The sequence below is a fragment of the Leopardus geoffroyi genome, chromosome D2 (assembly GCF_018350155.1).
Source record: "Leopardus geoffroyi isolate Oge1 chromosome D2, O.geoffroyi_Oge1_pat1.0, whole genome shotgun sequence".
NCBI classification, from domain to species: domain Eukaryota; kingdom Metazoa; phylum Chordata; class Mammalia; order Carnivora; family Felidae; genus Leopardus; species Leopardus geoffroyi.
In genome coordinates this window covers 82,262,465-82,290,139 of record NC_059334.1, presented here as the reverse complement: position 1 = coordinate 82,290,139, position 27,675 = coordinate 82,262,465, and the positions used below count along the sequence as shown (strand labels likewise).

At 45.6% G+C, this 27,675-nt stretch overlaps 1 protein-coding gene and 1 long non-coding RNA gene across 3 annotated transcripts in view; both read left to right on the top strand.

Annotated features, from left to right (window-relative positions):
- The window catches only part of ADAM12 (ADAM metallopeptidase domain 12), a 353,192-nt gene that overhangs the window by 81,840 nt on the left and 243,677 nt on the right, over positions 1 to 27,675 (top strand). For both annotated transcript variants that reach the window (XR_006701751.1, XM_045439195.1), the window contains exon 3: positions 9,550 to 9,623. Coding sequence is in view for 1 of the 2 variants with exons in the window: in XM_045439195.1 (XP_045295151.1) it covers positions 9,550 to 9,623 (74 nt within the window). In the remaining variant the exon portion in view is untranslated. The remainder of the gene's footprint in view (positions 1 to 9,549; positions 9,624 to 27,675) is intronic.
- Positions 10,891 to 17,627, top strand: LOC123577205. The gene is made up of 2 exons (XR_006701759.1): positions 10,891 to 15,782; positions 15,821 to 17,627. It is a non-coding gene; the product is annotated as an uncharacterized LOC123577205 (long non-coding RNA).

Here is a 27,675-nt window from a genome sequence, read left to right as displayed (position 1 = left end):
GCAATCGCTCCTGATTATATCAGTGTTGTGTTGCTGCTGTGACCGACAGCCTCTGGTTGTGTCCTGTGCTTCAGACCTCACCAGGGTAAAATCAAGCTGTTCACAGGGCTGCCTTTTTTGGGGGATCTGTTTCTATTTCGTTTGAGATGTTGATGGAATTCTTTGAGGTCGGAGGACCAGGCAGCAGTGTTCTTGCTGGCTGTGAGTTGATGGCCATTCCCAGCTTCTAGAGGCCACTGCGTGTCACATCTCTCTGACCCCAGCGATGAAATGTTTTCTGCTTTAAGGACCCTCATCATTACATTGAGTCCATTTGAAGAATCCAAGGTCATCTTCCTGCTTCAAAGCCCTGCCTTTAATCACACGTGTGAAGTCCCCTCTTCCAACTAAAGCCGCGTGTTCACCGATTCCAGGCATCGGTACAAGGACATCTTTGAGGACCCGTTACATTATTCTGCTGACCACACCGAGAGACAGGAAAAGTGCAGTCAGCCCTGTTTTCCCGGTGAGGAAACTGAGGCCCAGCAGAGTTCAGTGGCCTCCAGCCCACAGTTTTGCGATCTGAGTGGCAGCATCCAGCCAGTCTGTGGACAGATGCCCAGCCTGAGTTCCCCACACCCCTTCCAGGGCACAGCCTCCTCAGTGGAAAAACACTTATTTCCAAGATGAAGTTAAGTAGTTCATTTTTTTATTTAAAATTATCTCTTTGCAATCAGAAGAGGAGAAACTGTTGCAGGTGCACAAACTTCCAATTTAGGATGCCCTTCCGAGAAGGGCTCTATGACGTCCTTCCAGGGTGCCGGAGCTGGTGTGACAATGCTAACGTGAATCTGGGCCCTGGTACCCAGCCAAGGCCTTGTCCACACGACAGCATCCCTCATCCCAAGACCTGTTTTATGGAGGTGCAGCCCACACTGACGCTGAACATTCACCAGAAGCCATTTCCTTGTGCGTGGGGTGGGGGACAGTCGTGCGAGTCGTTCGGGTACATGACTGATGGCAGAGTCCCATCGTAGCCTTTGGCTTCCTGCCTTCCGCGCCCTGATGTTCCTGAGCCTCCAGCAGGCAGCCCGGTGCAAAGCTAAGGTTCTCTCTCCTTCCTTCCAATAACGATGTCTGAAGGCAGAGAGGCTGGGAGACAGCGGAGACCTGAGGACGCGGCGCCACACCCACGTGGGGCCTGGTGTCCCCTGGGCCCTGGTCACAGGCCAGTTGCAGCAACGTGATCTCACCAGCATGGCACCTGCTCCCAGGGCTCCATGCCACCACACCGTCTTGTCCCCAGGCCACCGTGTCAACATACAGTCCTGTCCCCAGGCCACCGTGTCACCATGTGTCCAGGGTACGGTTCCCCAAGCCAGGGGCAGTTAATAACCAGTAAGTGGTAAAATGGGCCTTCCTCAATTTTCTCCTACCCTGACCTTCCGCATCCGGACGTGGCTCTGATTTCTGGTCCTCCCTACCACCCCCCACCCTGCCGGTCTGCCCCGTGTTTCACATTGATTTACCCTCCCCCACATGCCCTCCTCCTCCTGGCACCCACTCTGCACATCTCTGCCCTGTTTTAGATTCTTTATCACTGAGGTCCAAAGAAACTGAGCAGGAGGGACAGGGGATGCTGGGAGCCAGGCTGGGAGTGGGGAGTCCCTGGAAGTTTTTAATCAGTCCCAAGAATAGATGTGAAGAATCCAGCTTCCGGCAAGCCCTTCCCACCCTCTTTAAAGGAACAGAACACAAGTTATTATCCTAATTCGGTGTCAAGGGGGTCCTCTGTGTGGTCACTTGTGTCCACGGTGGACATCAGCTTCCAGGGTTGAGGCAGGCAGCCCGTCGAGGGCAGAGGGACAGACTGTCACCTTCTGCCCGGGGACAGATCCAACTGGGGAGGAGAGTCCCGATGTCCCTTTCATGCCCCCTGAGTTGACACTTATGGCTTCGGGGTTTCTTCACTACCCCCTCAGACAGCCTTCCTTCTGCCATCTCTGATAGGCTTTGTACCTGATTCCATCATCCCACAGATGTTTCTAGGTGCTCCTGTTCTGGTGCTGGGAATAGAATGGGGGGGCACCTGGGTGGCGCAGTCGGTTAAGCGTCCGACTTCAGCCAGGTCACGATCTCGCGGTCCGGGAGTTCGAGCCCCGCGTCGGGCTCTGGGCTGATGGCTCAGAGCCTGGAGCCTGTTTCAGATTCTGTGTCTCCCTCTCTCTCTGCCCCTCCCCCGTTCATGCTCTGTCTCTCTCTGTCCCAAAAATAAATAAACGTTGAAAAAAAAATTAAAAAAAAAAAAAAAAAGAATGGGGAACAAGGCAGAAAAATTCCCCACCCGCCCCTCCAAGTTTCTGTCTTACTAGGAGATGATAGACAGTCAACAAGTGAAATAAACACACCGATAAGTGATCACAACACAGGAAGTCCACGAGGCAGGCCAGGACCTGGGATTGTGAGTTCAGAGCCCCGCTGACATGGGGGGTGGGGGGCTTCTCTGAGGCAGTGACGTCCAGGCTGAGACCTGGAAGTGGAGCCCAGGGAGGACCTCTAGGAAGAGGGTCAGCAGGTGGAGAGGCCTGGAAGCTGGCTGGAGCCTGGCCAGCCCAATGGTGGTGAGCAGAGTCCAGACCCCGCATGGTGCAAAGGCCATGGTTTTATTCTGGGTACAATGGGCCACCATTGAAGGGTTTTAAGAGAGAGTGTGGTCACTGGGCTGGTCCTGGTGGAGAGGGAGCGTTGATCTTTCCCACCTTCCCTTTTGGAATGGAAGGAGGCGCCGTAAAATAAAAATTGAATTTGAGATGCGGTAAGTTCGAGAAACCTGCATCGTGGCGTTTTCCAGATTGCTTTCTGTCAAGTCATGTTGTCACTGTCCTCTTACAACCCAACGGTGAGCTCCAGGAGGGGGCAGATGATTGTGTCTGCTTCAGAATCGGCCCTTGTCCTCAGCCAGACGCCGGGCACAGGGGACTACAGACCCCTTGCGTACGGATGCCCGGAGTGGGGACCGGCATCATTTCAGTGGATCAATAAGGCTCGTAAGATGGTTTGGGTGTATCGCTGACGTCATCTAAAATGAAAATCGAAACCGTTTGCTGCAAACTTAAGCATTAGTGATCAGTCCAGCAGCAACAGGATAAAGAGCTTGAACTCTGAGCATCACCCACGCCAGAGGCGCGCGAGGTTGTGACTTTTTGTGGCGGGAAGGGAGGAGGAGGCTGTAAATCTGCAAACCCCGTCACGTCACAGACACACATTAAGAAGAATCTGTGCTAAAAATAATCCGACATTTTAACCCACGAAAACCTTACAAATGACATTACATGTGTTTCCAAAGCGGATTTTACCTGAGATTAATATGTGCCATTCAGCACATTTTAACAAGGTGTTTGCTAAGGTCAGTTTCCATCAGGGGGGAAAAAAAAAGATCAATGACTCATGAGTAAACATTATCATCATTTATGTAATAAGTAAAAGGCCCCAAGCCACGCACCCCACCCCCCCACCCCCGCCCCATTATGGCACTGTGATGCCTTCACTCCTTCCTCTGCGATTCTGTGGTTAATTCGATTCCATCCTCTCGCAGGCCACGGTGTGCGTATCTTCCCAGCTGTGGAACCAGCCCACTAATATTAAAGTGGTAATCAAGATTGCCTCTAAATATTCATAGCAATAAATGACTCCCTCGTGCCCCATGAATGCCAGGGCTGTCGTCTGAAGCATTTGTTTAGTGCTGGAGAGGGATCGAGTGATTTCACAGTCCCTCAAATGCAGTATTTTAATACTGTCATCCTGCTTGAAAAATTAGATCCCTCTGTGCCTCCAGTAACAACGGTTGAGATGAGTGAGTTTGGGTCAGAACCAACCATCCTCGGGGCACCTGGGCGGCTCAGTCGGTGAAGCGTCCGACTTCGGCTCAGGTCATGATCTCACAGTGTGTGGATTTGAGCCCTGCGTCGGGCTGTGTGCTGACAGCTAAGAGCCTGGAGCCTGCTTCGGATTCCGTGTCTCCCAATCTGTCTCTGCCCCTTCCCCGCTCGCTCTCTGTCTCTCAAAAATGAATAAATGTAAAAAAAAAAAAATTAAAAAAACAAAAGAGAACTGACCATCCTCTTTGAAAGGGTAACCTAGAAGCCAGGATGGGAGAGGACTTGGCTACTGACCCTACGTTGGATACTTTCTTTCATGTGATTCTCTTCCTTCCGGTGTCTCACTGCCATCTTATTTTTTTTTTTAATCCCTAAAAATTGGCTATTTTTTAAGGACATAGACACAACAAGGAGATGATGCTGTGTATCACCCCATCCATCAGAGAAAAAGCAGTCGGTGGCATCCCTGCATCCATGGAAAGCTACATTTATTGCTGAGATATTTTGTATCCACCACGGGTGAAATAATTTAAATTCAAGTTTGGGTGAGCTCCCAATCATGCAGGTAAAAGGAAGACAGCGCAGCGTGGATAATGCCAACGAGGAAGAAACTGTAGTTAATCCGCAAGTCACTTTTAGACATCTGTTCATATTAACAGTTAAGTAGAGTGTGCTGGGCAGGTGCACTGTGGTTGACCTCAGAGAGAGAATAGGGCAACAGTGAGGGTTCAAGAGATGACTTCTCTCTCTCTCTCTCTCCCTCTCCCTCTCCCTCTCCCTCTCTCTCCCTCTCCCTCTGCCTCTCCCCAACCCTCCCCCGCCCACTCTCTATAAAATAAAAAATAAAATAAAATGAAAACATTTTATTTATTTAAAAAAAATTTTTTAACATTTATTTATTTTTGAGACAGAGAGAGACAGAGCGTGAAGGGGGAAGGGGCAGAGAGAGGGAGACACAGAATCTGAAACAGGCTCCAGGCTCCAAGCTGTCAGCACAGAGCCCGACGCGGGGCTCGAACCCACGGACCGCGAGAACATTTTAAATTCTCCTGGTGAGAAATGCCCATGGATACGTAAAACCAGGGCGGTGTTGTTCTGGCTGGCGCCTTACTTTGCAGAACTACCCGAGCACAGCATCTTGGGGAGCCGCCCAATTTCCGCGAGGAATTTACAAGAAGAAGGGCCTCAGAAGAAACCAAACCCGCAGACACCTTGACCTTGACCTTGGACCTCAAGCTTCCAGGACTGTGCGAAAATAAATTTCTGTCGGTTAAGCCACACAGAATACAGGGTGCTTCTAAGATACTGGCAGTATTTTGACTTTGCAGCTGCGGGGTAGGCACCCGAACAACTATTTTATTCTTTTAACATTGTAGTGGTGCATTTTATATACCCATTTGGATATGCTCTTCCCAATTAGAAAAGTAGAATTACGGGGACGGTCAAAACATTTCTGGCCCCTACTGATTAGCATCGAACTGATTTATTCAGCAAATGTAGTTCTCGAAGCATTCAATAAAAGACACAGTTCCATTAGGGTAATCAATATATCATTTTTCAGAAAAGGGATGCTGTATTTAACCAGCACTAAGTTCATTATCTCCAGTGCATAAAAATCAAAAGAAAATGGAATGAATACATGCTTTTAAGCTAAACAATCTAATGCATTTAGTGGTTTTGCATGAAAACAGCTCTCTGTTCTTTTTCCCCATTGATTTCTCCTGTATCATCATCTCAACTAAAATGTACACATAAAGATCTTTTTTTTTTTTGCCTCCCTAGGGAAAAATGTATTCATCTGAAAGATGTTGACATAGGAATGTTATCACAGCTCCTATAGAGCCTTCATGGGGAATTAGTATAAATGTTAATGTTGAAGCTAGTTAAATTTGGGAGAAGGCAAAAAGTGGGACTGCAAACATATTACTTTTATTCACAAATATAATTGTCAGAATTGACCTTTAAAATATGATGCATGTGTCAATGTCTTAGGCAAAGACAATTTATAATTAAAGTAACTAACTTATTGACACATACACATATATTAAATACATGCCAATAGACATACATACATACACTGGGGACACGTTGACAAAATATTGAGACGTAGTTTTGTTCTAATATTTTATTGTAAACGTAACTAATAATTCCATTTTCTGAGATAAGTGCACATTGCAAGCCCTGGAGAGCACATTCTATGCATATTTTTAATTAAATCTCAGTGTCAGAAAATATAGGAGCATTTAGGCAAAAATCCCCGTGACAGACTCAAAAGCAAATCCAGGACTTACAACCACTTTTACACACTGTATTAAAATCTAAAGAAGTGATGTGTGTTTAATGTTGCATAAGATTGGAATAGGAATACTAATTTTAAAAGTTCAGCACACAGGGGCACCTGGGTGGCTCAGTCAGTTAAGCGTCTGACTTCAGCTCAGGTCTGACCTCACAGGTTTGTAGGTTCAAGCTCCACATCAGGCTCTGGGCTGACAGCTCAGAGCCTGGAGCCTGCCTCCGAGTCTGTGTCTCCCTCTCTCTCTGCCCCTCCCCTAGTCTCTCTCTCTCTCTCTCTCTCTCAAAAATAAATTAAAAAAAAAAATTAAAAGTCCAGCAAACACTCAGAAATCCATACGATTCTTATGAACAGCAGATAGTGTCAAAACACATCAGTTAAGACGTGTAATTTTTACAACATCGCTAGATGTTTGTTTCATCACTAGCTGGAATGAATCTGTACAAAACAAGATCTGTTTAAACCCAGAAAATATATATAAGCATTTCATTTACATGGAAATTTACCACTTTAACTCTCAAGCTTAAGTAACTTCTTCAAAAATGGTATCACTCATCAATTAAAATCGAGAAGAGCTTTCTTAATGTGCACTTAAACAAACAAAAACACTTCGGGTTGCACCTAATTATATCCCCTGAGGCACCAATATTTACAATCGTCTATTGCTTGGGCAGCAATTGAATGATGCAAATTTTAGGTCTTTATTACTGACTCAGAGATGCTCAATGAAGACGGAAATGTCCGTGGACTTTTTGTCAAGGTAGGAACGTTCTCTTGCTCTGCTGTCCAGTGGTGGCAGTGACTAGCCACATCTTGCTGCTAAGTCTAAAACGTGTCCAGTGAAGGGGCCCCTGGGTGGTTCAGTCCATCAAGCGTCCGGCTTCGGCTCAGGTCATGATCTCGTGGTTCACGAGTTCGAGCCCCGCGTCCGGCTCTGTGCTGACAGCTCAGAGCCTGGAGCCCGCTTCAGATTCTGTGTCTCCCTCTCTCTCTGTGCCCCTCCCCTGCTCACGTTCTGTCTCTCTCTCTCTCTCTCTCTTGCTCAAAAATAAACATTAAAAATTGTTTTAAAAATGTAAATGAGTCCAGTGAGACTGATAAACTGATTTTTAAATTTTATTTCAATTAATTTACATTTAAATACATATGTGGCTAATGGCGACCATATTCGAAGTAGGAAACTACCCACATGTGCCAAGGGAAGCCCTGAAAATAAAGTTACGTATTGTTTCGCCCTTTATGTTGCTATCCCAGTCACATGGCACTAGTGAATGCATGTTTTAACCTTTTCCCAAAACTGAGTGACTAACGTTGGATGTTGGAACTTAGAATCCATTTTCTCCTGTAACATAGTAACATGTGGTTAGTTTATCCACAGTGTAGATGAAATGCTGTGTTGTAAGAACAGCCTTTTGAAATCTGGAGTTATGATAGGGCCTTTCAAAACTGGAATATTAGACAGGGTGCCTGGGTGGCTCAGTCGGTTAAGCGTCCAACTCGTGCTCAGGTCTCACGGTTTGTGGGTTCGAGCCCCGTGTCGGGCTCTGTGCTGACAGCTCAGAGCCCGGAGCCTGCTTCGGATTCTGTGTCTCCTTCTCTCTCTGCCCCTCCCCCATGTGAGCTCGGTCTCTCTCTGTCTTTCAAAAATAAATAAATGTTAAATTTTTTTTTTTTAAATCAACATTGATGGCGTGCCTGGTTGGCTCAGTTGGTTGGGTGTCTGACTCTTGATTTCGGCTCGAGTTATGACCTCAGGGCCATGGGATTGGGACCTATATAGGGCTCCATGCTGAACATGGAACCTGCTTAAGATTCATTCATTCATTCATTCATTCTCTCTCTCTCTCTCTTTCTCTCTCTCTCCCTCACTCCCCCCAGCCCCTCTCCCCATTCGCTCTGTCTCTATAAAATTAAAGAATTTTAAATTCTCCCAGTGAGAAATGCCCCATGGCTATGTAAACCCCCCATTTGAGACATGCTGGCCTAGATAAAGGGGAGTTGGAAGTGACTGTACCGGAATCTCTAAGGGTGCACAGCAGGAAAGGGAGCATAGAGGGGCTTCATAGAATGCCTTTGAGTTAGCAAATAAATTTTGATTTGGGTAAGGACTTTGAATGGTTGGGCTCAAAAGTAGGACTGTGGCACACGTGACCGCCCTGGGTTGGCAGGGCATGGGTTAAGGGACACTGTCATACAGGTGCGTTCTCAGGGCAGGGCAAGAAACTCATTGGGATTTCTGGGACACACCAGAGAACATAGGTGCCTGCCCCCCACTGATAGATGGGCACACGTGAACTGGGTTTCCTGGAGCCCAGAGGAGGAGAGTGTCTGCCTCGTAAGAAGAAGAGGTTGGCCCAGATGTGTGCCCTATTCATTGATTCCTTCCTTCACCAACTATTAATTGGGCTTCTTTTATTTCTCTGGTGCTTTGGTGGACATAATAAGTAAGAGGAAGTCAACATACGGAGTTATCGCAAGGAGGAAGGAAGTTCTTCCTTACGGGGAGGGAAAGGGCAGGAGGCTAGAAGAAAGCCTACCGGGGAAGATGGGCTTGCAATGAGATTGAGGAGTGAGGTAAGATTTCCTCAACTTGCCGACGTTTAAGCCGGAACTGAGTAGGATAGCTGAGGGGAAGCGTTCCAAGCGGCGGGAACAGCATGCACGAAGATGAGCCCTGCAGAGGAGCTCGGTGTGTCTGAGGAGCTGGCAAGGCCAGTGCGGTGACAGCCAGGTGGTTGAGGAGAGCCATACAGACCCTGAAGTCCCAGCGCCAGTGCGGGCTCATGGCAAAAGGGGGTGGGTTGATGAGGAGGTGTTTTTCAAAACACGCTCGTGTTGCCATTGGAGAATGAATGGGAAGAAAGAGGTGGACGGACCCAGGTTAGGACGGCTTTGCAGGAATCCCGGTGAGAGTGACTGCACGTTGACCTGGAGAGGGGTGGAGAGGTGTATAAGGTGTTACAGGAGTTGCAGTTTGGAGGGCAGCCCCGAAGGAGATCTTCATGGAGTAGGAGGAACTAGAGAGAGAGAAGAAGGTTTCAGACGGGTCTTCACCTTTCTGACACGAGCAGTTGGGGAAATGAAGATGCCCTTTATGGAGACAGGGAAACTGAGGAAGGAGTTTAATCGTGGGAGGTGGGGAGAGTGAAGAAGGGTCTCAAGGGTATGTGGCCGAAGGAAAGGGGTGCGGGCCGTGTTCACGCTGTCCCGGAAGGCGCTGCGTCCTCCAGACTCTGGTCCTGGTTGACCTGGTCTCCTCCACTTGGGGGTCTCAGACCGGTCCCAAGAAGAAAATGTATTTTTTCTCTGCCTCCATGGCATATGCCTTCAGAGCAGAGTCAAACGTTGACAAGTGAATGTGAAACGTGTCTCGGCTGACTTCTCTTATTTATCTTTCAGAATCATCCGGACGTGTTGAATATTCGAATACAACTGGAAAGCAAAGAACTGATCGTAAACCTGGAAAGAAACGAGTAAGTCACGTTAATTCTTGTTTGCTGCGCCGCCTGAGAAAGTGAGGAGCCGTGGGCTCAACGTGCTGTGTCACCCGCCTTGGCATTTAGAGAAACAGAATGAAATGCATGGGTTCATAATCCAGTTTGGATCCGAGGCTGGAATTAACTTGAAGACATGATTCCAATGGAAAAACAAAAGAATTGTATCACTCTAAGAAAGAAGTCTGTGAATCAGCAGGTTTTTCTCCGAGTTCTGATGTTCCTTTTTTTTTCAGAGCCTGATTTGTCAAGGGTAGAATTTAAGCATCTTCTGTTCAAATAACAGCATTCCATAATTAGTTGGCTTTTGGCAATCCCTGGCTTATATAAGGAGAAATTGCTTCAAATGAATAGAATCTCTTTTTTTTTTCCCCCTGAGAAATACCAAGGGTTTATTTATCTTTCAGAGCTTGTCTCCAGTGGTACAAAGTATTTATTTTATCTTTTTGTTTAAAAATTTGACCTTTTTTTTTTTTTGCAAAATTATATGAATTTCCAAAAATGGTATTCTATTTCTTTTCCTGGAGCAGATGAATATTATTACATATTTTGTATGGCTTCCCAGTAGAAAACTGTGTCTACTTCAAGGCATAAAGTAACACAAGCCCTGTTCCTGTCCTCCTTTATACCCTGGCTCTCCCCATGGGTTCCTCAGACCCAAAGGACCCCTTACTATGCTATATGATTAGTACCAGGAAAGATCTGTGTGTTCCTAATAAGCAATCTGTAGTTAAAGCTGTAAATCAAGTTACCAAGTGCCGCATGATTCAAAAAGGAGTTTCTGTCTTCTAGAATTACTGGGTCCTATTCGTCACGTATCAGTGAAGTGCTGACTTTTGGCTGCAGTGACAGAGTAGATAAGAGAGCCTCCCTGGAACGAGTTCTGCCAGAGACACGTGTCGCAAAAATCTGACTCTGTGTCTCCACGTGAGCAGGTCAGATCGCTTACTGTCTCCGTGCTTTGATTTGAGGGTCCCAAGCAAATAGGATAGCCTGGGCTGTTCGTGGGGACCCGCAACCTGCCTCTTCATGTTTCCTGTGTGTTTACCCCTCACTGTTAAATGGGGTAAAAGCTTTTGTAAAGGGGCGTCTGGGTGGCTCAGTTGGTTGAGCGTCTTCACTCAGGTCATGATCTCACAGTTGGTGAGTTCGAGCCCCACATCGGGCTCTTCGCAGTCAGTGCAGAGCCTGCTTCGGATCCTCTGTCTCCCTCTCTCTCTGCCCCTCTTCCATTCGCGCGCTCTGTCTCTCTCTCTCAAAAATAATTAAACATTGAAAGAAATAGACTTAAAAAAGGGAAAGCTTTGGTTAGCAGTAGATAATGTGCTTTTAGCCTTCCTCGTGACTTGGTGACCTTAAAGCAGAGGTTCGGGCACTCATCTTGGATGAGCAGGTTGCCGGGCAGAAAACTGTGCTGCCTTTGCTATGTTTCTCTTAGCGAAGTAAATATGTTACCTGTCTTTTTTTTTTTTTTTTTCCATGTAAGAATGCCATGAGACATTTTAAGTTTTGTAAATTGCTCTTTGTAGGTGGTTTCCAACTATCTCAATGGACGAAACTAGGCATTCCCTGAAAGAGCAAAAGAGAGTAAGGCTTCTGGTGGTGATCGTGTCCTCAGTGGGGTTTTAGGATTGCTGCTGGCTTTTGGTGGCTTCTCCTTTTGTCACAATTTTGGGAGACGCGGGGAACAGTGTGAGTGGCGCCCATCCCAGACCTTCAGATGGTGGTAGGACTCCAGATAGAAGAACGGAAATCCACTTAATAAAAACCTTAATTTATTTGTTTTTACTCTAAAAGGGATACATGTCCACAGTAGAAAATTGAAAACTGTAGGAGAAAAAAAAGAACAAAGAGCCAAAAATAAAATACTTCTACTACCAAACACAATCCTGATTAATATTTCAAGGGTTGTTCAAATACATTTTTTTTCCTTATAAATAAGGCTTTAGGGTTTTTTTTGTTTTTTTGTTTTTTGTCTTCTTGGTGGATATCGTAGTCTGTGTACTTCTCCCTTTAGCTTTATGATGGGCGTTTCCATATCGAAATGCAGTCCTCGGTGCCCATCTGGTTCTCTGAGTCCGTAAGTGGCTCACTAGCCTCATTCGTGGTTCTTTTCGAAAATGATTCACTGGCTATTAAGGCGGATAGTATGATACGCAGTGACTGTGGCACAGTGGCTAGTTTGTATAAAAGATCATTTTGAAGGGAGCCTTCATTTGTTCACTTCCAATTCTGGGCCCTTCACAAAATAATCTCAAGATTAGAAAAGTTGAAAACAAAACGATCTCTTCTTGATTGATACTCTCTCTTCCCACCCTCCCTGTCAACTGACATTTTAGAAAGTACGTGGAGAGTGTTGGGTATGTTTCTATGACATTCTACGGCTTTATTTTAATTATACCACTTATCAATAGTACAATCGTAGAGATTCTGTTCTCCTAAAAATAACATTTTTATAATTAGAGCATGCCAGTATTACTATTTGAAAGTTGTATTTCCCTGAAATACTTCCGAGTAATTTTTTTTTTTTGAGAAAAATTACATGTCTGTTCCATGTCGACTTCATTTTTGAGATAATACCAAAAATCTGCAACTTTTTAGGCAGAGCGAAATGCTTGCATCTTTCTAGCCCTTGATGCTGTTAGACACAAAATAGAATCCATTGTCCAGGATAAAGTAGAATTTTTCATTTATTCATTCATAGCCTTTGGCCCAATAGATCCAATTAGAGAGTTTATCCACATGAAGCTATAAGAACTCAAAGGTAAATGTTCAAGCAAGATAAATGTGAATATTTAACCAGCACAGTAGAGAACCTGGCTAACCAGAAGGTAACCTGTCAGTACCCTGTATCATGCCTGCAGGCTGGGAATCAGCCTTGCGTGCAGGGATGTTCACTGCAGAATATTTTACCTAAATTGATAGGAGAAGATTGATGAAATAAATTAGGACCCAGCCATGAAATAGAGAACTGTGCAGCAATTAAAGGTGATGATGGGGATCTTTCTTATTGTAAAAAGCATTCACGATGTAATCAATGTGAACAGCATGTTAGGTAATATTTTACATGGTATTATTCAGTTTTGATTTAAAAATTATACACATGCACAGGTAGCTCTGAGCAGTAAGATTATGGAGGAAATTTACTTTATTCATGTTTTACAACAAGAAAATATTACTGTTAAAATTAGGAAAACTTTTTATATTGAAGGAAAAACATTTGTAAAAGCTTAAAGGTTGAAAAGAAGAATATTGGAGTATTTATTAGTCATAAAAAGGAAATGCTGTGTTTTAGAAAGGCCTCCAGCAGCTCTCAAATGGCTACAAAGCTCTGTTCATCGAATCCTGGGTCTTTAAGTATTCAGAAATCTATTTTAATTAAAAACCGACTTGGAAATCATAACTAAAATAAAGGTAGCCTCAGTGTCTCAACTCATAAGAGCCATATAACCCAAAGCTAATACTAAAAGGGGGTCACCTAATTAACCCTCCTCAAAAACTCAGCACGTACACCAATTCTACGTGAACCAGGGCGGAATTTGTATTCAATAGTTGTTTCAGGGAATCTCTTTTATTTGCCTCCTAGCATCCCTAATTTGTGCAAAGATTGGATGCTGTTCACTTAAAATCTGTGTTTGTATAGCCATAATTGAATGTTTAAAGAAACCCAAAGCTTCCCTGGAGAAGCATTTTTCACAGTGATGCTGTCTGCCTACAGAGCTGCGGGGACCGCTTTATGACTTATCATAACTCTCCTGGGTCCCCGTGGGCTCTCAGGCCATCCCTCAAACAGGTGCTCTGTGCAACTGCATCTTTGATCAAAATGCTTTATTGGACAGGCTGGCCAGCTTAGACATCCGTTTTTCCAGTTTAGGATAATTAGAAGTGATGGCGGGAGATCACACTCCCCCCGTCTCTCAGATCCACCGAGCGTTCTGTTTTTGAAGCCTTGGCCCATCACTGACTGGAGGCAGGTGCTGCGGGAAGGTCCACGGCCCACTGAATTTATATCTGCTGGTCTTCGTGCGAGGGGAACTCCGGCATTGGCTTTTATTCCGTCTGGAATAATTCCAGACCTCTCTTAAGGGGCAAATCTAATTAATATTCACTCAAACGGTAGAAGAAAGGGCATTTTAAATTTGTCAGACATGGGAGTAAATATTTGGGCAGGTGTTTATTTGATAGCATCTCTTGGAGCATCCTGATGCAGGAGGGAGAAATGTGGCCGGTGCAGAGATAGCGTCGGATAGGTTAGGGGTGGGCTGAATAGTCACCCAGAGGATATGAATCCATGGTTCATGTTGACCCAAACCATGTTGGACAGCCGGACTGAGATGCGGTCAGTGGCCTCGGGGCTGTGTCCGAGGCCTCGTCCTGGCCCGCAATTTCCTGAGCCATCTCTATGAAGACATCAGAGGTGCACTGACCACACTTCTTAACAACGCCAAACTTGAGGGCTAACTGCTCTGCATCACAGAATCCGGATTATAGAGATTTCAGCAGTGTGGCTCAATGGGCCAAAACCAACAAGGTGAGATTTAATGAGGATAAATGTAAAGTCCTATGCTTGGGTTAACGGAAAACAAACGTAAGTTCAGAAGGAAATTTACTCGTAGTTCTCATGAATGAGACCCACAAACTCAACATGAGCCCCTGAGGCCATGTGGCTGCTCTAAGGTGATTGCCACCTGTGTGTGTGCAGGGGTGCCATGGCCCTAAACCAGAGTGGCTGTTGTCCTGCCGCGCGGTGACCCTGTCGGATCACTGAACCCTCCAGAACACCCCCCCTGTGCCGCTCCACGATGTCCTTAAGGCCAGGGTCTCAGCTGCCTCCTCCACCTGCGTCCCCAGGGTCTGGCTGGTAGTGGGCACCTGTTAAGCACTTACCGTGAGATTCAAGGATGGAATGCCGACAGTCTGGACCAAGCCAGAAGTGAGTCATCAGGAGGTTAAGGGTCTGTCTTGGGTGGTGTAAGAAACTAATTATTCAAGGAGACACAGGGCTGGAGTCAAGAAACCAGGCTTTGAAACCCAGCTCTGCTTCCAGCCACAAGCTTACCTTCTCTGTTTTCTCATCTGCAAGAAGGAAGACGAGTCTGTGCACGCTCAGCGCTAAAAGATTCGAGCTCGTGTTGGTTTTCGAGATCAGGTTTGGATGACTCAGTGACCCATTCCTGTGCACCCAGCGATATTTGTTACTTCGCCTAAGTATATTTTGGGTTCGCCGAAACTATGATCTACTTCAAACTTCTTAAATTAGTGGAGATCAGATCATGCCTAATCTTGCCTGTGAGAGTTGATGATAGCCAAATAGCCTGATTCTGACAAGAGCTGGAAAGGATTAGCGTGCTAAGCTTTTGGCTCTTAATTTCACAATCTTGACATCTTTAGGAATTAAAAATTTTTAAGTTTTGGTGCACCAAGTGCTGTTTTTTAAAAAATTTCTACTCTTGCAGAGGAAGCCCACCCTGCCTATTAGAACCCCCAGCTTTAATTTGCCAGGGTGGGGGGGGGTGTCTAATTACTGACTCAAGTACCAGGGACAAAACCTTATCTCAGAAAGTCTTCTGTCTACTTGCCTGGTTTTGTCTCTCAGCTGCTTCCCTTCCACCATCCACAAGTCTTTATTAACTCAAATGATTGATAATGAGTTAATAATAAATCAATGAAATCGTTTCTTTGTTCACTTAGTCGTTTGTTCACAAATGTTTATTTAGTACCAGACACTTGGGGTTGGCACTGGAGATAGAGTGAACAAGGTCAAGGCCTTGTCCTCTTGGAGGCCAGTCAAGGAGCCCAACACTACACAGGCCATCACAAAACAGTAATGGAAGACAGCGAGTGGGGCTGAGAGCCGAGGAAGACAGTGTGGGGCCCGGCATGGCCTAGGGAAGGAAGGCATGTGAGGAAGCAGATTTTGAACTACACATGACTCGGACCAAGCCAGGCAAAGGAGGGCAGAGGGTAGAGGGTTCCCAGAGAAGGAGGGGCTGGCATAAACGTCGTGGGGCAGGGGCGAAGGAGCTTTGAAGCATTTCAGAAACTAAGAGTCGGTGTGCTACTGGGCAAGAGGGAGACGGTAAGAGAAGTGGACGTCAGCCCGTGCAGGACCTCGTGCTCTGTGATAAGGACCTCAGTGTTTTCTCGTAGGGACAGTGGTGCCTCGTGGAATCAAGGCCTGTAAGTAGGGCAATGACGTGATAAAATTCAGTTTTTAAAATAGCATTCTGGCTACACGTGAAGATGAGGTTGGGGAAGCTGAAGAGTGGGGTTGGACGGGAGGCTGTTTATCGCCGGTGCACAGGAAGGAGCAGGTAATGGCTCCAAGCAACAGAGTCCACAGAAAGGGGTAGATGAGAGACGTTCAGCGGCGAGAATGGGCAGAAAGTGATGAGCAGTTGGCTGCCCGGGGGAATGGAAAGGGCAACTCTTCTACAGGAAATGCTAGAACATTGATGATCTGTGATCAGAATAGAGAACCCTAGGAAAGAACCCAAAACTTGCCCTTTGGGCAATGGCCGGGGACACCAAGACGTGGATCGTGGTGGGCACGGTCCTTAAAGTCTTGCAGAAGCGTGGACTTTTGCGCCTAACAGAATCCCCTCGGGAGGTGACCTGTGGAAGGTTATCATGTGGAATGGGGCATGACATTTCTTTGGGATCTGTGGATGTTTGTGGCTGGCCTAAGTATAGCAATGTCCGGGGGCTGTGAGCTGAAGTGCACCAGCCTGTGGTGAATGGGACATCGTGAGGCCTCGGCCATGACCCTGAGAGTGTCTGGGTGGCTGTCACAACCCAAGGCACTGTCAGTGTTTCCTGTGATATCTGGGTGGGAGCACAGTGGGGCGAGCCTGTAGCTTCGAGGCCTGCTCCGGGACCTATTCCACATCCTTCCTATAGTCTGTCTCCATCTAGCGGGTGCTCCCTCTGCCAGGAGTGCCTACAGACAACCTTCCCCTCCTTCAACTCTGTCTGGGGCATTTTCGTGGGACCACCAGCACGAGGATCACCTGGGGAGCTTGTTCCCAAGGCAGATGCCGGGCCCCGTGTCTCTCTATTGAACGAGAATCGCCAGTCATAGGGCCTGGGGGTTGTATTTGGGATACATTCCACAAGGAGTTCTCTTCATAACCGGCCACAGGAAGCTATTGACGTTAATTTAAATAAAAGTCAAACTTCAGTTAGTTGGTAACACCAGCCACAGTTCACATGCTCATTGCCACTTAGAGCTGTGTGAACATTTCCGTTATGGCTGAAAGTTGTGCTGGAGGTGCTGGGGTGGGCAGGGAAATGCCAGCCCACTAGATCCTCCTAGTTTGGGGTCCCTGTCTTAGCTGATGCATTGCCCATGAGAATGGTCTTTCCTACAGGGAGTGACCACCCCTCTCCAGGCTACCTGATTCCTGCAGTACGGCATGTTCCATCCCCTGCTTTGCAGCTTCGGGCTGTACCCGATGGGTCGCCTCTGCACTTGGATGAGTTGGAGAAAGGACAGTGGAAAATCCTCTGCCCATGACTGTAGACTCCTGCAGTTGATGGACTTCAGGGGTCTTCTAACTAGACCCAACCCCTTCTGAATTAAGTTAAAGTCTCTTAACATTTAAGAGTTCTTTCTACTTGGGCTAAATTTTGTTTGCTGGGTAAGAACTGCATCCCCTTGAACTTCCTTCCTCATCTCAGTCTTTGAAGTTATACAGACATTGGAAAAGGTCAGCCCGCCATTTTTAGAATTTTTGGCTCCCCAGCCTGACTTAACCTTTAACGTGCCTGAGCTGGTTAAGTTCAACCTTTCCAAAGCGGTGCCCCTCTACAATTCCAGTTTGAGAGTATGGCATCCTTGAATGGACTTCTTTAAAGTTTGAAGGGTTTGACAAGGTCATTTGAGATGGACGTGGATTTCCAAGTCTAATTACATCACTTCCAGTCCTTTGCTTCTTGTGCCTCAGGTTTATGATTTTCTGATGAGAATCTGGCACATCCTCAGGGCTCCTTTCCAGGACACCACATCCCAAATGGATAGTTGCCTTGGCTATGTCCAGGTGGTCTCTGGTGCCTAGGCGGTGACCCAGGGTTGTTGTCATGGTTGTCATCTGACCGCCCCTCCCCTGCAGTGTGGCCGGTGTGGTGACACATGGATGCTCTGCAGGCTGGTGTATTTATGGCTGGTCCCTTGCCTTTTCTAGTTGACACATCCTCAATAGGAAGGCCACAGTGCTTCTGTTTACGTGACATAATGACTCTTCATTGATCGGGTAAGACAAAAAGACTAACTCTCCAGAAAGCTCGGAACCTTTTTTGGCAGTTGGATTGCTTGAATCAGTGTATAAACACACCCCCCACATTGCATTTGTGCAGCTTTTTTAATGGTCAGTCTTTTTTCATGGTCCTTCTTTTTAATTTTTACCTTTGAAGTCTTGCAATCCTTGTGAATGAAACCAGGTTGCTTGCCCAGTAGAATTTTTCATATGCTAGCTTGCTGACTTCATCCCCATGGTGTCATCTAGCCTGTTCCTCTGGGCCCTGGGTTTTGTGTTAACCAGGCGTTATATCTATAGCCTTGAGCACACTCAGGTTCTGGGTTTGGTTTGGTAGGACTACATCATGGATGGTTCTGTGTCCTTCTCTGGCATCACATTGGGAATTTTGTGATGTTGGATTGAACGTTGGGTTCAGGGCTCATCCTGAGGCTTCTGTCATAAAGCTCAATTTGAGCCTTTACCCTCCAGGGTCAGTGGCCCTCACCAACAACTTCTTAGATCAGTTTTTTCTTTAGGTGATGTTCTAATTCTATCATTCCTTCTTCATTTGTTACCTGGAATTCTTCTACAGAGAAGAACTTTCCCTTATCAACTGTTGGTTACCCTGAAGTTGAGGGAAAGTCTTGGCCTTTGCCTCTTGGTGGCGACTGTATTCCTCAAGTATAGCACCTCACACTTGGGGCTTCACTCCATGGTCACCTGCATTCATGCCAGGATCCCTGGGGGTGCAGAGGTATACCAGAGCCTGTCCCTAAAGCAGCTGATGGGATACAGGCTGTAAGCCTGACTCTGAAACCCCTCTGTAGAGACCTTAATGTTCTTTTCTTTTAAAGCGAACATGTCCCTACATCCTCCATGGCAGTAGATACTTGGGGGTCAGAATAGGAAAGCAGGAACTGGTCTGAGCCTTGCTGGCATGAAAACGAGGGCTCTGAACTGGAGTCCAGACCTCACCTGTCCCTCAAGGGCTGTTTCCATGCCAACGACAATGGCAAATTAAGGCAACTGTGTCACCGGCAAGCAGACTGAGTCAGACAAAAAGGAAGTGGCAGCAAATTCTTCAAAGACCCACAGCCCGAAAAGACACACCAGCCACACTTGTGCAAGTACAGCTGACAGAAATAGAAGAAGGACTTTTATCTAAAAATGTTATGAAACAGGCACTTCTTTCCCATCAGTGTACTGGTGGATTTCGTTGTGGGTTGAAGTGGGCTAAACATAAGTGGAGAACAGAATTAATGTAGGTATTTCCTTCCTTCCTTCCTTCCTTCCTTCCTTCCTTCCTTCCTTCCTTCCTTCCTTTCGAGATTTTCTTCCTTATGAAAAACATGTGGGCAGGTAGAAGATGATATAAGAGCAACCCTTGCAGCAGGAGACTTATTCTGGGAGACAATTTATTTACGCATCATATTAATTTCATGACATTTCTAAGGCTACCCCTTCAGTCTCCACTGGCCCGAGGGTTTTGTTGGTCAGTTTCTTGGTTTTCTTTAAAAATCTGACATTCTCCAATGGAGATTCCCTCTGTGCTATGTTAGTGACCAAGCAGTGCCCAGGTGACAAATCTCAATACCACAGATATTCCCTCAGGAGTTGTGGGATATGGTCTTCATGCATGGTTTTCACAAGGTGATGAATTAGTAACATTTTTAGTAAAGTCCTGGTGGTATTGTACATTCATATTGACCAAATATATAGAATATTACGAAGTTGGTTAAATGAAAAAATAGATATTAAACATCTTATGTATATACGAAAAAAATGATTTTTGGAAACTTACTAATAGCATTATCCCTATACTTTAAGAAATACATTTGAAATACACTTAAATTTTCAGGGGAGAGTGGATAATGGGCATTGAGGAGGGCACCTGTTGGGATGAGCACTGGGTGTTGTATGGAAACCAAACTGACAATAAATTTCATAGTAAAAAATGAAATACACTGAAATTTTGGATCGAATTTATTACCATACCAAATAGGGTCATGCTGATGGCTTGATTACATTACTTCTTATGCTCTTTGATTACTTCTTCAATCAGAAGTCCGTATTTTTACAGTGGACCATAAATTACCTGCATAGACATTCCACAAACCTCTTTTTGCTTGCAAAGTTACTTATTCAGAACTGATGCTTTCTCCAGAGTAACCTTTGCATATAAAATTTAAATGCAATCACCGATGTAGATGGCCATATATTATTAATTAGCTAATTAGTTTATGCTCTGTTGTATCCCAGAAAAGATTCAAGTTTGCTAAAAAAAAAAAAAAAAGCTGACAAATTAATCAATTGATTTCCTCTAGATGTATAGGATATCCCCACCACCAGCCAACTAATGCTTCTGCGTTTCACTCTGTTTCCAGAGCAGCAATTCTAATCCATATTGATAGAAGTCATGAGGATGAGCATTTAGGGTAGTAGGATGTATGTCTATCATTGTTCTCCTTTTCTCCCTGCACACCCCCCGCCAAGAGCAAAGAGGTGTAGTATGGTATAGGGGCGAAGCATTGAATCAAGAAGGAAACATGAAATTTCTGGATCTCTAAGCTTCGTGACTTTCAGCAAATGAAATAACCGCGCTAGTCCTGATTTCTCTTATCTGTAATCTGAAACGAGCGAAGGGGATACACACTTCCAGTTGTGTAGTGTACAAACTTCTAGTTGTAAACTAAGTAATTCACGGGAATGTAAAGTACAGCATAGGGAATAGAGTTGATAGTATTGTAACATATGGTGAACATTTCATAATGGATATAATTGTTGAATCGCTGTGCTCTACACTTGAAATGAATTTATATATGTCAACTGTACTTCAATTTAAAAATTTTAAATCTTATATTTCCCAAAATTAAAAATAATAATAATAATAATAATGGCTTATCAGCTTGGGAACTGGGTTGGGTAGTTGCCAAGGGGCACATTTCCCCTCTAAGATCCATGGCCTCTGTAATTTCCTAAATTAGAATGCATTCTTACTTGTCCCAGAGGGATTCTTGAACTGGCCATACTGGGAGAAATTGTACTCTTGATACTAGATGGGGAATCATGTACGGCATGTTATATTTAAGCATCAAGACCAATTAGATAATTCCTGTGAGAGCCAAGCTTTCGTATTTAGCTGTATTTTAGTGAACCAGGAAACCCTGAGTGAGTAGCTCCTTCTGTGGGGCTCTGAGCTCTGCTCCCTGGAGAACTAAGCATTCTGTTCTGTTGGGAGATTTAAATAGGTAAGGTTAACGTATCTGAGGGAGATAAGTGTGCTCAGGGGAAGCCGATGGCCAACCCAAGAGAACAAGCATGGAATACCACACTGGGATGAAGACATGGCAGGAAGCATCAACCCTGGGCCTGAGGTCTAGACCGTGTTTGTTAGAAGTGGGAGAACCTTTGTCACACAATGATGCATGATCATCACCTTAACCCCTTCATGTCTTTGAAAATAGTTTTTAAAACAAACGTGGTGACAGAAGAAAGGCACCGAGGTACCTCTAGGATGCAGTTGTGTTCTGTTTCTTAAACCAAAGGATGGGGGCATGAGTGTTCCTTTTTCACAACCTTTCGTGTATGCACTATAGGTCACAAAAATAAAACACCGTTTTTTTGTGGCAGAACCTAACACCATTTCCTTTTGTCCACAAAGAGCGATTGTACTAGTCCTTTTGAACCTCATTGTTTGTTTTCTTCTTCCCTCTGACCTCCTTGGATAGAAATTCTGATTGATTAGCAGAGGACAGTGTCATTGGAATGACATTGGAAAGTGAGTACCTTTTGTTGCCAATGACTGGAGCTGGATAAATATTTCAGTGAATCAATATCGTATTTTAAAATAATCATTGGCATGGTATTCCTAGCAGTGGAAATAGTGAAAGCCAAAACAAATATTGTATAAACAGTGGGATTTCCCAGAATGTATTTGTAATTCAATTTCTATACGGACATGAACATACGGAAATATGTCTCCTAGTGTATTCTGTAGTTATAATATTTTGTAAATACCAGTCATCATAGTACACAATAGTTGACTTCGTTAGGTTGAACTAGTAACCAATATACTATGTTTAGAAAAACTATTAGTTCAGACTATTAGTTCAGTGACTCATCAAAAAATATTCCATAGCAGTGCAAGCTTGATTGATGCCCTGAAAATAATCTGTAGGTCTTGATTTAAACACAGAAATTAGGGCTCCTTAGAAGGTCACAGTTGAATGTCAATTCCTTCAAACGTTTCCATGAGGAGTATTAAAAAATACCAGTCCTGGGGCGCCTGGGTGGCGCAGTCGGTTAGGCGTCCGACTTCAGCCAGGTCACGATCTCGCAGTCCGTGAGTTTGAGCCCCGCGTCAGGCTCTGGGCTGATGGCTCAGAGCCTGGAGCCTGTTTCCGATTCTGTGTCTCCCTCTCTCTCTGCCCCTCCCCCGTTCACGCTCTGTCTCTCTCTGTCCCAAAAATAAATAAACGTTGAAAAAAAAAAATTAAAAAAAAAAAAAATACCAGTCCTTTTTATTGGACAAAAGAACTTTTGATCCGCGATGTGTCTTGCCATTTGTTTTTCACATTTTGATATTAAAGCCTTTAAAAACTTTACTTATTTATTTTGAGAAAGAGAGAGGGTGTGCACATGAGCAAGGGAGGGGCACAGAGAGGGAGAGGGAGAATCGGAAGCAGGTTCCGCACTGTCAGCGCGGAGCCAGATACGGGGCTTGCACTCACCGACCATGAGATCATGACCTGAGCCAAAATCAAGAGTCGGACGTTCCACCGACTGAGCCACCCGGGCGCCCTGACATCAAGGGACTTGATTTCCACATCAAACATTCTGCTGTCTTGCTCACGTCTGTTCATTTGTTCATCCATTCAACAAACTGTGTTTCAGACACTGTGCCGGGGAGCGAGATGCAAAGATAGGTCGTATGGGTTTCCTATTCTTGACAGTGCTCACCCCCACCTCCATTTTATAGACCAGCAGGGGATCGGCTCATCTGAATTGATTTAAGGCAAATAGTCCCTGAGGGGTATTGGTAAATTAAGATCTCCAATTAACGTAATGGGAAAAATTAGGTAAGTGATACACTTTTCTTCCTCTTTCCATCTCTGCCCTGCCTTCTTCTCCAAGGAATTGAGGTTCTTTGTTTGTTTGTTTGTTTGTTTGTTTTGCCTTTTTCTAAGTATAATCCAATTGGTTTACACTCACCAGTACGTTTGTGTATACATGTGTATATGCATGTGTGTCTATATCTGCATAAACATATAACTAAATTCCCATTACGTGTCATGTAATTATGTTTCCCAGGGCAGCCTATGGGTAGTCTGTTGCTGCCGTGGTGCCATGACAGAGGCAAATATTGTTCCTGTCGTGCTGCAACAGCGAACTCAATCTGTCTTAAGACTGACGGCCTCTGCTTTTGAATGACACCGCTTCCCATGGGCAGTGTGGCCATCATCACTAACCCTCTGTCAGCTTCCCGTGTTGCGTCACATCCCCCCACGGCCTGATAAGTTACCCGAACAATTAACTGGCCTTCGGGAAAGGGTAGGGTTGTATCAAACTCCACGTGTTTCGGAATGGGTGATCTGCTTGCCTTTCAAGATTTTTTTTTTTTTTTTTTTTGCTTCCAATTTTTATTTTTACCCCTTTCCCCAGTAGTCCAATTTTCCTAAATGAGAAGCAGATGAAAAGCGGGCCCGTTAGTTCTTCCAATCTCCTGTCTTCAGATGAAGTTTTCTTGGTTCCCATATACAATTTTTAAGTGTTTGGGGCTCTCCCAGCAGTTCTCCCTTTGGACTCTGCTGTAAATACTGACCACTTTTGATTTATGAGAATCCCAGGCAGGAACAGAGATCAACTTTTCAAATGCAAATTTGCACCCAGGTTTGCCTGTGAGTGCGGACCGTTGAGTCGTCAGCTTGGAGCGCTGGCTCCCGGGCATCTGGCCTGCATTCCCAGGACAGATCTGGAGAGGGGTGTGGAGACAACATGCATACCTCAGAACTGCTGGTGCCGTTGTAGACGGTGGGACCCAGGTGTCACCTGGTCACCTAGGGTGGCAGCTGGCCTCGAAGTCAGGGCCTTGACCTCAGGGAGGTCGTTCAGTAATTGCATATCCAGAAATTATTCTTGACGGAACCCAAGAGGCCTGAATCACAATGGCCAAACTCACCTGTGGTGGACATCGCATCCAGAACTTTATTCTCAACAGCTGTGGACAGCCATGTCCACAATCAGACTAGAAGGAAGGGCAAGGGTGACCTGTTCAGAGAGGCCTAGGGGGGACAGTCACTGACTGGTCCGGGAGCCATGAGGTGAGAAGATCAGATTTGAGGTTCCACAGTACTTATGCTTTGTGAGATGCTAGTCAAACGCTGACTTTTTCCACACCTCAGTTTCCTCGTCTACAAAATGGGGATAATACCTTCTTAATACCTTGAGTAGATTGGATTTTTCCCAGTGCCGGGCCCACGACAATGCTCAGTGTATTAGTTTTACTCAATTCAGGGTGGAAGAAGGCCAACAAACCATTCCCGCCCCACCGTGATGCTTCCTGCCGTGTCTTCATCCCAGTGTGGTATTCCATGCTTGTTCTCTTGGGTTGGCCATCGGCTTCCCCTGAGCACACATATCTCCCTCAGATACGTTAACCTTACCTATTTAAATCTCCCAACAGAACAGAATGCTTAGTTCTCCAGGGAGCAGAGCTCAGAGCCCCAAGGAAGGAGCTACTCACTCAGGGTTTCCTGGTTCACTAAAATACAGCTAAATACGAAAGCTTGGCTCTCATAGGAATTATCTCATTGGTCTCTATGCTTAAATATAAAAAAAAATTATTTTTATAAAATGAAATAATTATTTTAAAAATATAATGAAAGGAAATACATCTGTTCTAGGGACCAGAACCTTGGTGGCCTCCACACCCAGTGCTCTTCTCTTCTCAGCCATGTTGGATAAGCCCCCTTACTCCTTGTTTGTTTCACTGGACATCCCATTTCTGCATTCCGGGTAGAGAAGCCCTTTTTTTTTTTTTCTTTTAAATGTTTCTTTATGTTCGAGAGAGACAGAGATAGAGTGCGAGCAGGGGAGGGGCAGAGGGAGAGGGAGACACGGAATCCGAAGCAGGCTCCAGGTTCTGAGCTGTTTGCACAGAGCCCGATGCGGGGCTCGAACTCACAAACAGTGAGATCATGACCTGAGCCAGGGTTGGATGCTTAACTGACTGAGGCACCCAGGTGCCCCTAGAGAAGCCCTTTCTATTCACAGGCTCCTCCTCAGGCCACAGTGGTCATGCCCACCAGACTTCTGCTGGCCTTTGATTTTAGCCAAGCTTCCGAGGTCTCCACCCTCACCTTCCAGTTCAGACCCAGGAGACAGCTCGTTGTTTAGGGGGGAATGCAGCAGACACCAAACTGTTTACATTTGCCATAGATTTTACTAGTTTGACCTGCAGAGTGAATGTCTATTTCCTTTATATCTGTGTTCTTAAGGGGACCCTTCCCTGTGGCATGTCCCCACTTGCTGCCATTGCTAATGGGCCAGCTCTATATCCTTCGCTTTTATTTTTTTATTATTATTTTTTGATGTTTTTAATGTTTATTTGTTTTTGAGAGAGGGAGCGAGAGGAAGAGATACAGAGCACAAGCAAGGGGTGGGGGGACAGAGAGAGGGGGAGACACAGAATCCGAAGCAGGCTCCAGGCTCCGAGCTGTCAGCGCAAAGCCTGACGTAGGGCCCGAACCCACCAACCACGAGATCACGACCTGAGCCGAAGTTGGATGCTTCACCGACTGAGCCACCCGGGCGCCCCACCCTCACTTTTATTTTTTAAAAAATATTTCAGTTAGGTGTTTGGCCCATCAAGCCATACTGTGAGGGTTTCCAAACCTTTTCTACAAGTAGACGTCAGCCAGCTGGGTTACTTGTACCGGCTCACTTCTCAGAGGGCGACTTTATTTCCACAGGACCCGGGGAAGAGGTGCCAACCTCTTACCTCCGTGTAGAAGGTACCCAGCGAGCACTCAGGGCCATTGCAGTGGACAAGAGAAGAAATCAGGATGTCACAGTTGCGTGGAAAAGTCAAGTATTAGAATAGCGTTTTCCCACAGCACAATATTTAGCTATTTCCGAGCAGATCATGTGCCTGAGAACTTTTAAGTGAACAGCACCAAAAAAAAAAAAAAAAAAAAAAAATATATATATATATATATATATATATATATATATATATGAGCGACTTAGTGCTATTGTGGTGAAGGAAAGCACGGGCTACCTCTCTCAGTGAACAAACTTTACAAAACTCTCGAAAACAGGGATTTTGCAGCCACTAATGGACCTCAGCTCATTTTAACAACTTACTGTTCGACTCTGCAGAGCTTGGTTTGTCCGCTTAGATCCTCTGCGAGCTTTGGTAAAAAGTATTTTTCTTCCGTGTCACATATGCTCAGATATCCAAGAAGGTTATTTATTTTACTAGATAAATTGGAAGCCTCGGGCTGGGATGTGATCATCCTGATGAAGCCCAGGCTGTGCCGCGTGCATTGAGGAATTAACCTCTCGAAGCCTTGGCTTGATGTCTGTAAAATGGGGATCCTCAAGATGATCCTGTTGTTTTAGGAATTAAATGAATAATCCGTGAAAGGAGTCAGTGTAGAGCCTGAGGCGCAAGGAGTGTCCCTTAAACATCAACTGGTGCTGCTGGTATTGATTCGGTATCTCTGACCTCCTACCACGTAGCGAGCATTGTACAAACACTGGGGGCCAGAGGGGGACAGAGGAGATGCAGTCCTGGCCCCGGAAAGCTTGCAGCCTAGTGGGGTCGTGAGATGTCAAAGAGGGGAGGTTACCAACAGTGAATTAGGCAGTGATGAGCGTTGGGCACACCTAAGAGAGCGCGAACAAGAGGAAGGAGGGAGTGGGTGTCCGCCAGGAGAAGCCGGCAGGCCCGAATCACAGCCACCTGTGAGAGGAGCCAGGTGCAGAGGAGGGAAGGGTTCGGGGGGCACCAGGTGGCTTCCAGGGCCAGGAGGAGGCTTGGAGGCTGACCTGGCACCAGCTGAGGACGGACAGAGAGCACACCCACCAAGCCTCGGACAGGTCCCGCTCTGTCCCGCACGCCATGCAGAGCCACGGGAAGCTGGAAGCGGGATGCCGACGGAATGAAATGTGTGCTTTCAAAATGACTCCCTATAGGACGCCCGGGTGGCTCAGTCGGTTGAGCGTCCGACTTTAGCTCAGGTCATGATCTCACGGTTCGTGAGTTCGAGCCCCGTGTCGGGCTCTGTGCTGATGGCTCAGAGCCTGGAGCCTGCTTTGGATTCTGTGTCTCCCCCTCTCTGCCCCTCCCCTGCTCTCACCCTGTCTCTCTCTCTCTCTCCCTCAAAAATAAGTAAACGTAAAAAAATGAAAAGAAATACATTAAAAAATAAATGAATTCGATAATACATCTTTTTTAAAAAATTTTTTAGGTTTATTTTGAGACAGAAACAGTGCAAGTGGGGGAGGGGCAGAGAGAGAGACAGAATCCTATGCAGGCTCCACACTGTCAGCCCAGAGCCCAATGCGGGGTTCGAACTCATGAAAGTGTGAGATCATGACCTGAGCTGCAACCAAAAATCGGATGCTTAGCTGACTGAGCCACTGAGGCGTCCCTGTCATACATCTTACATATGTAACCGAAATAACAAATATCATAAGTAAACAGTTGACTACGTCCACAATGTGTGTGTATATTTATATAAGTTGTGTATAGATATATGGCCAAAGATCCTTCTGGTGTCTTCTCATTG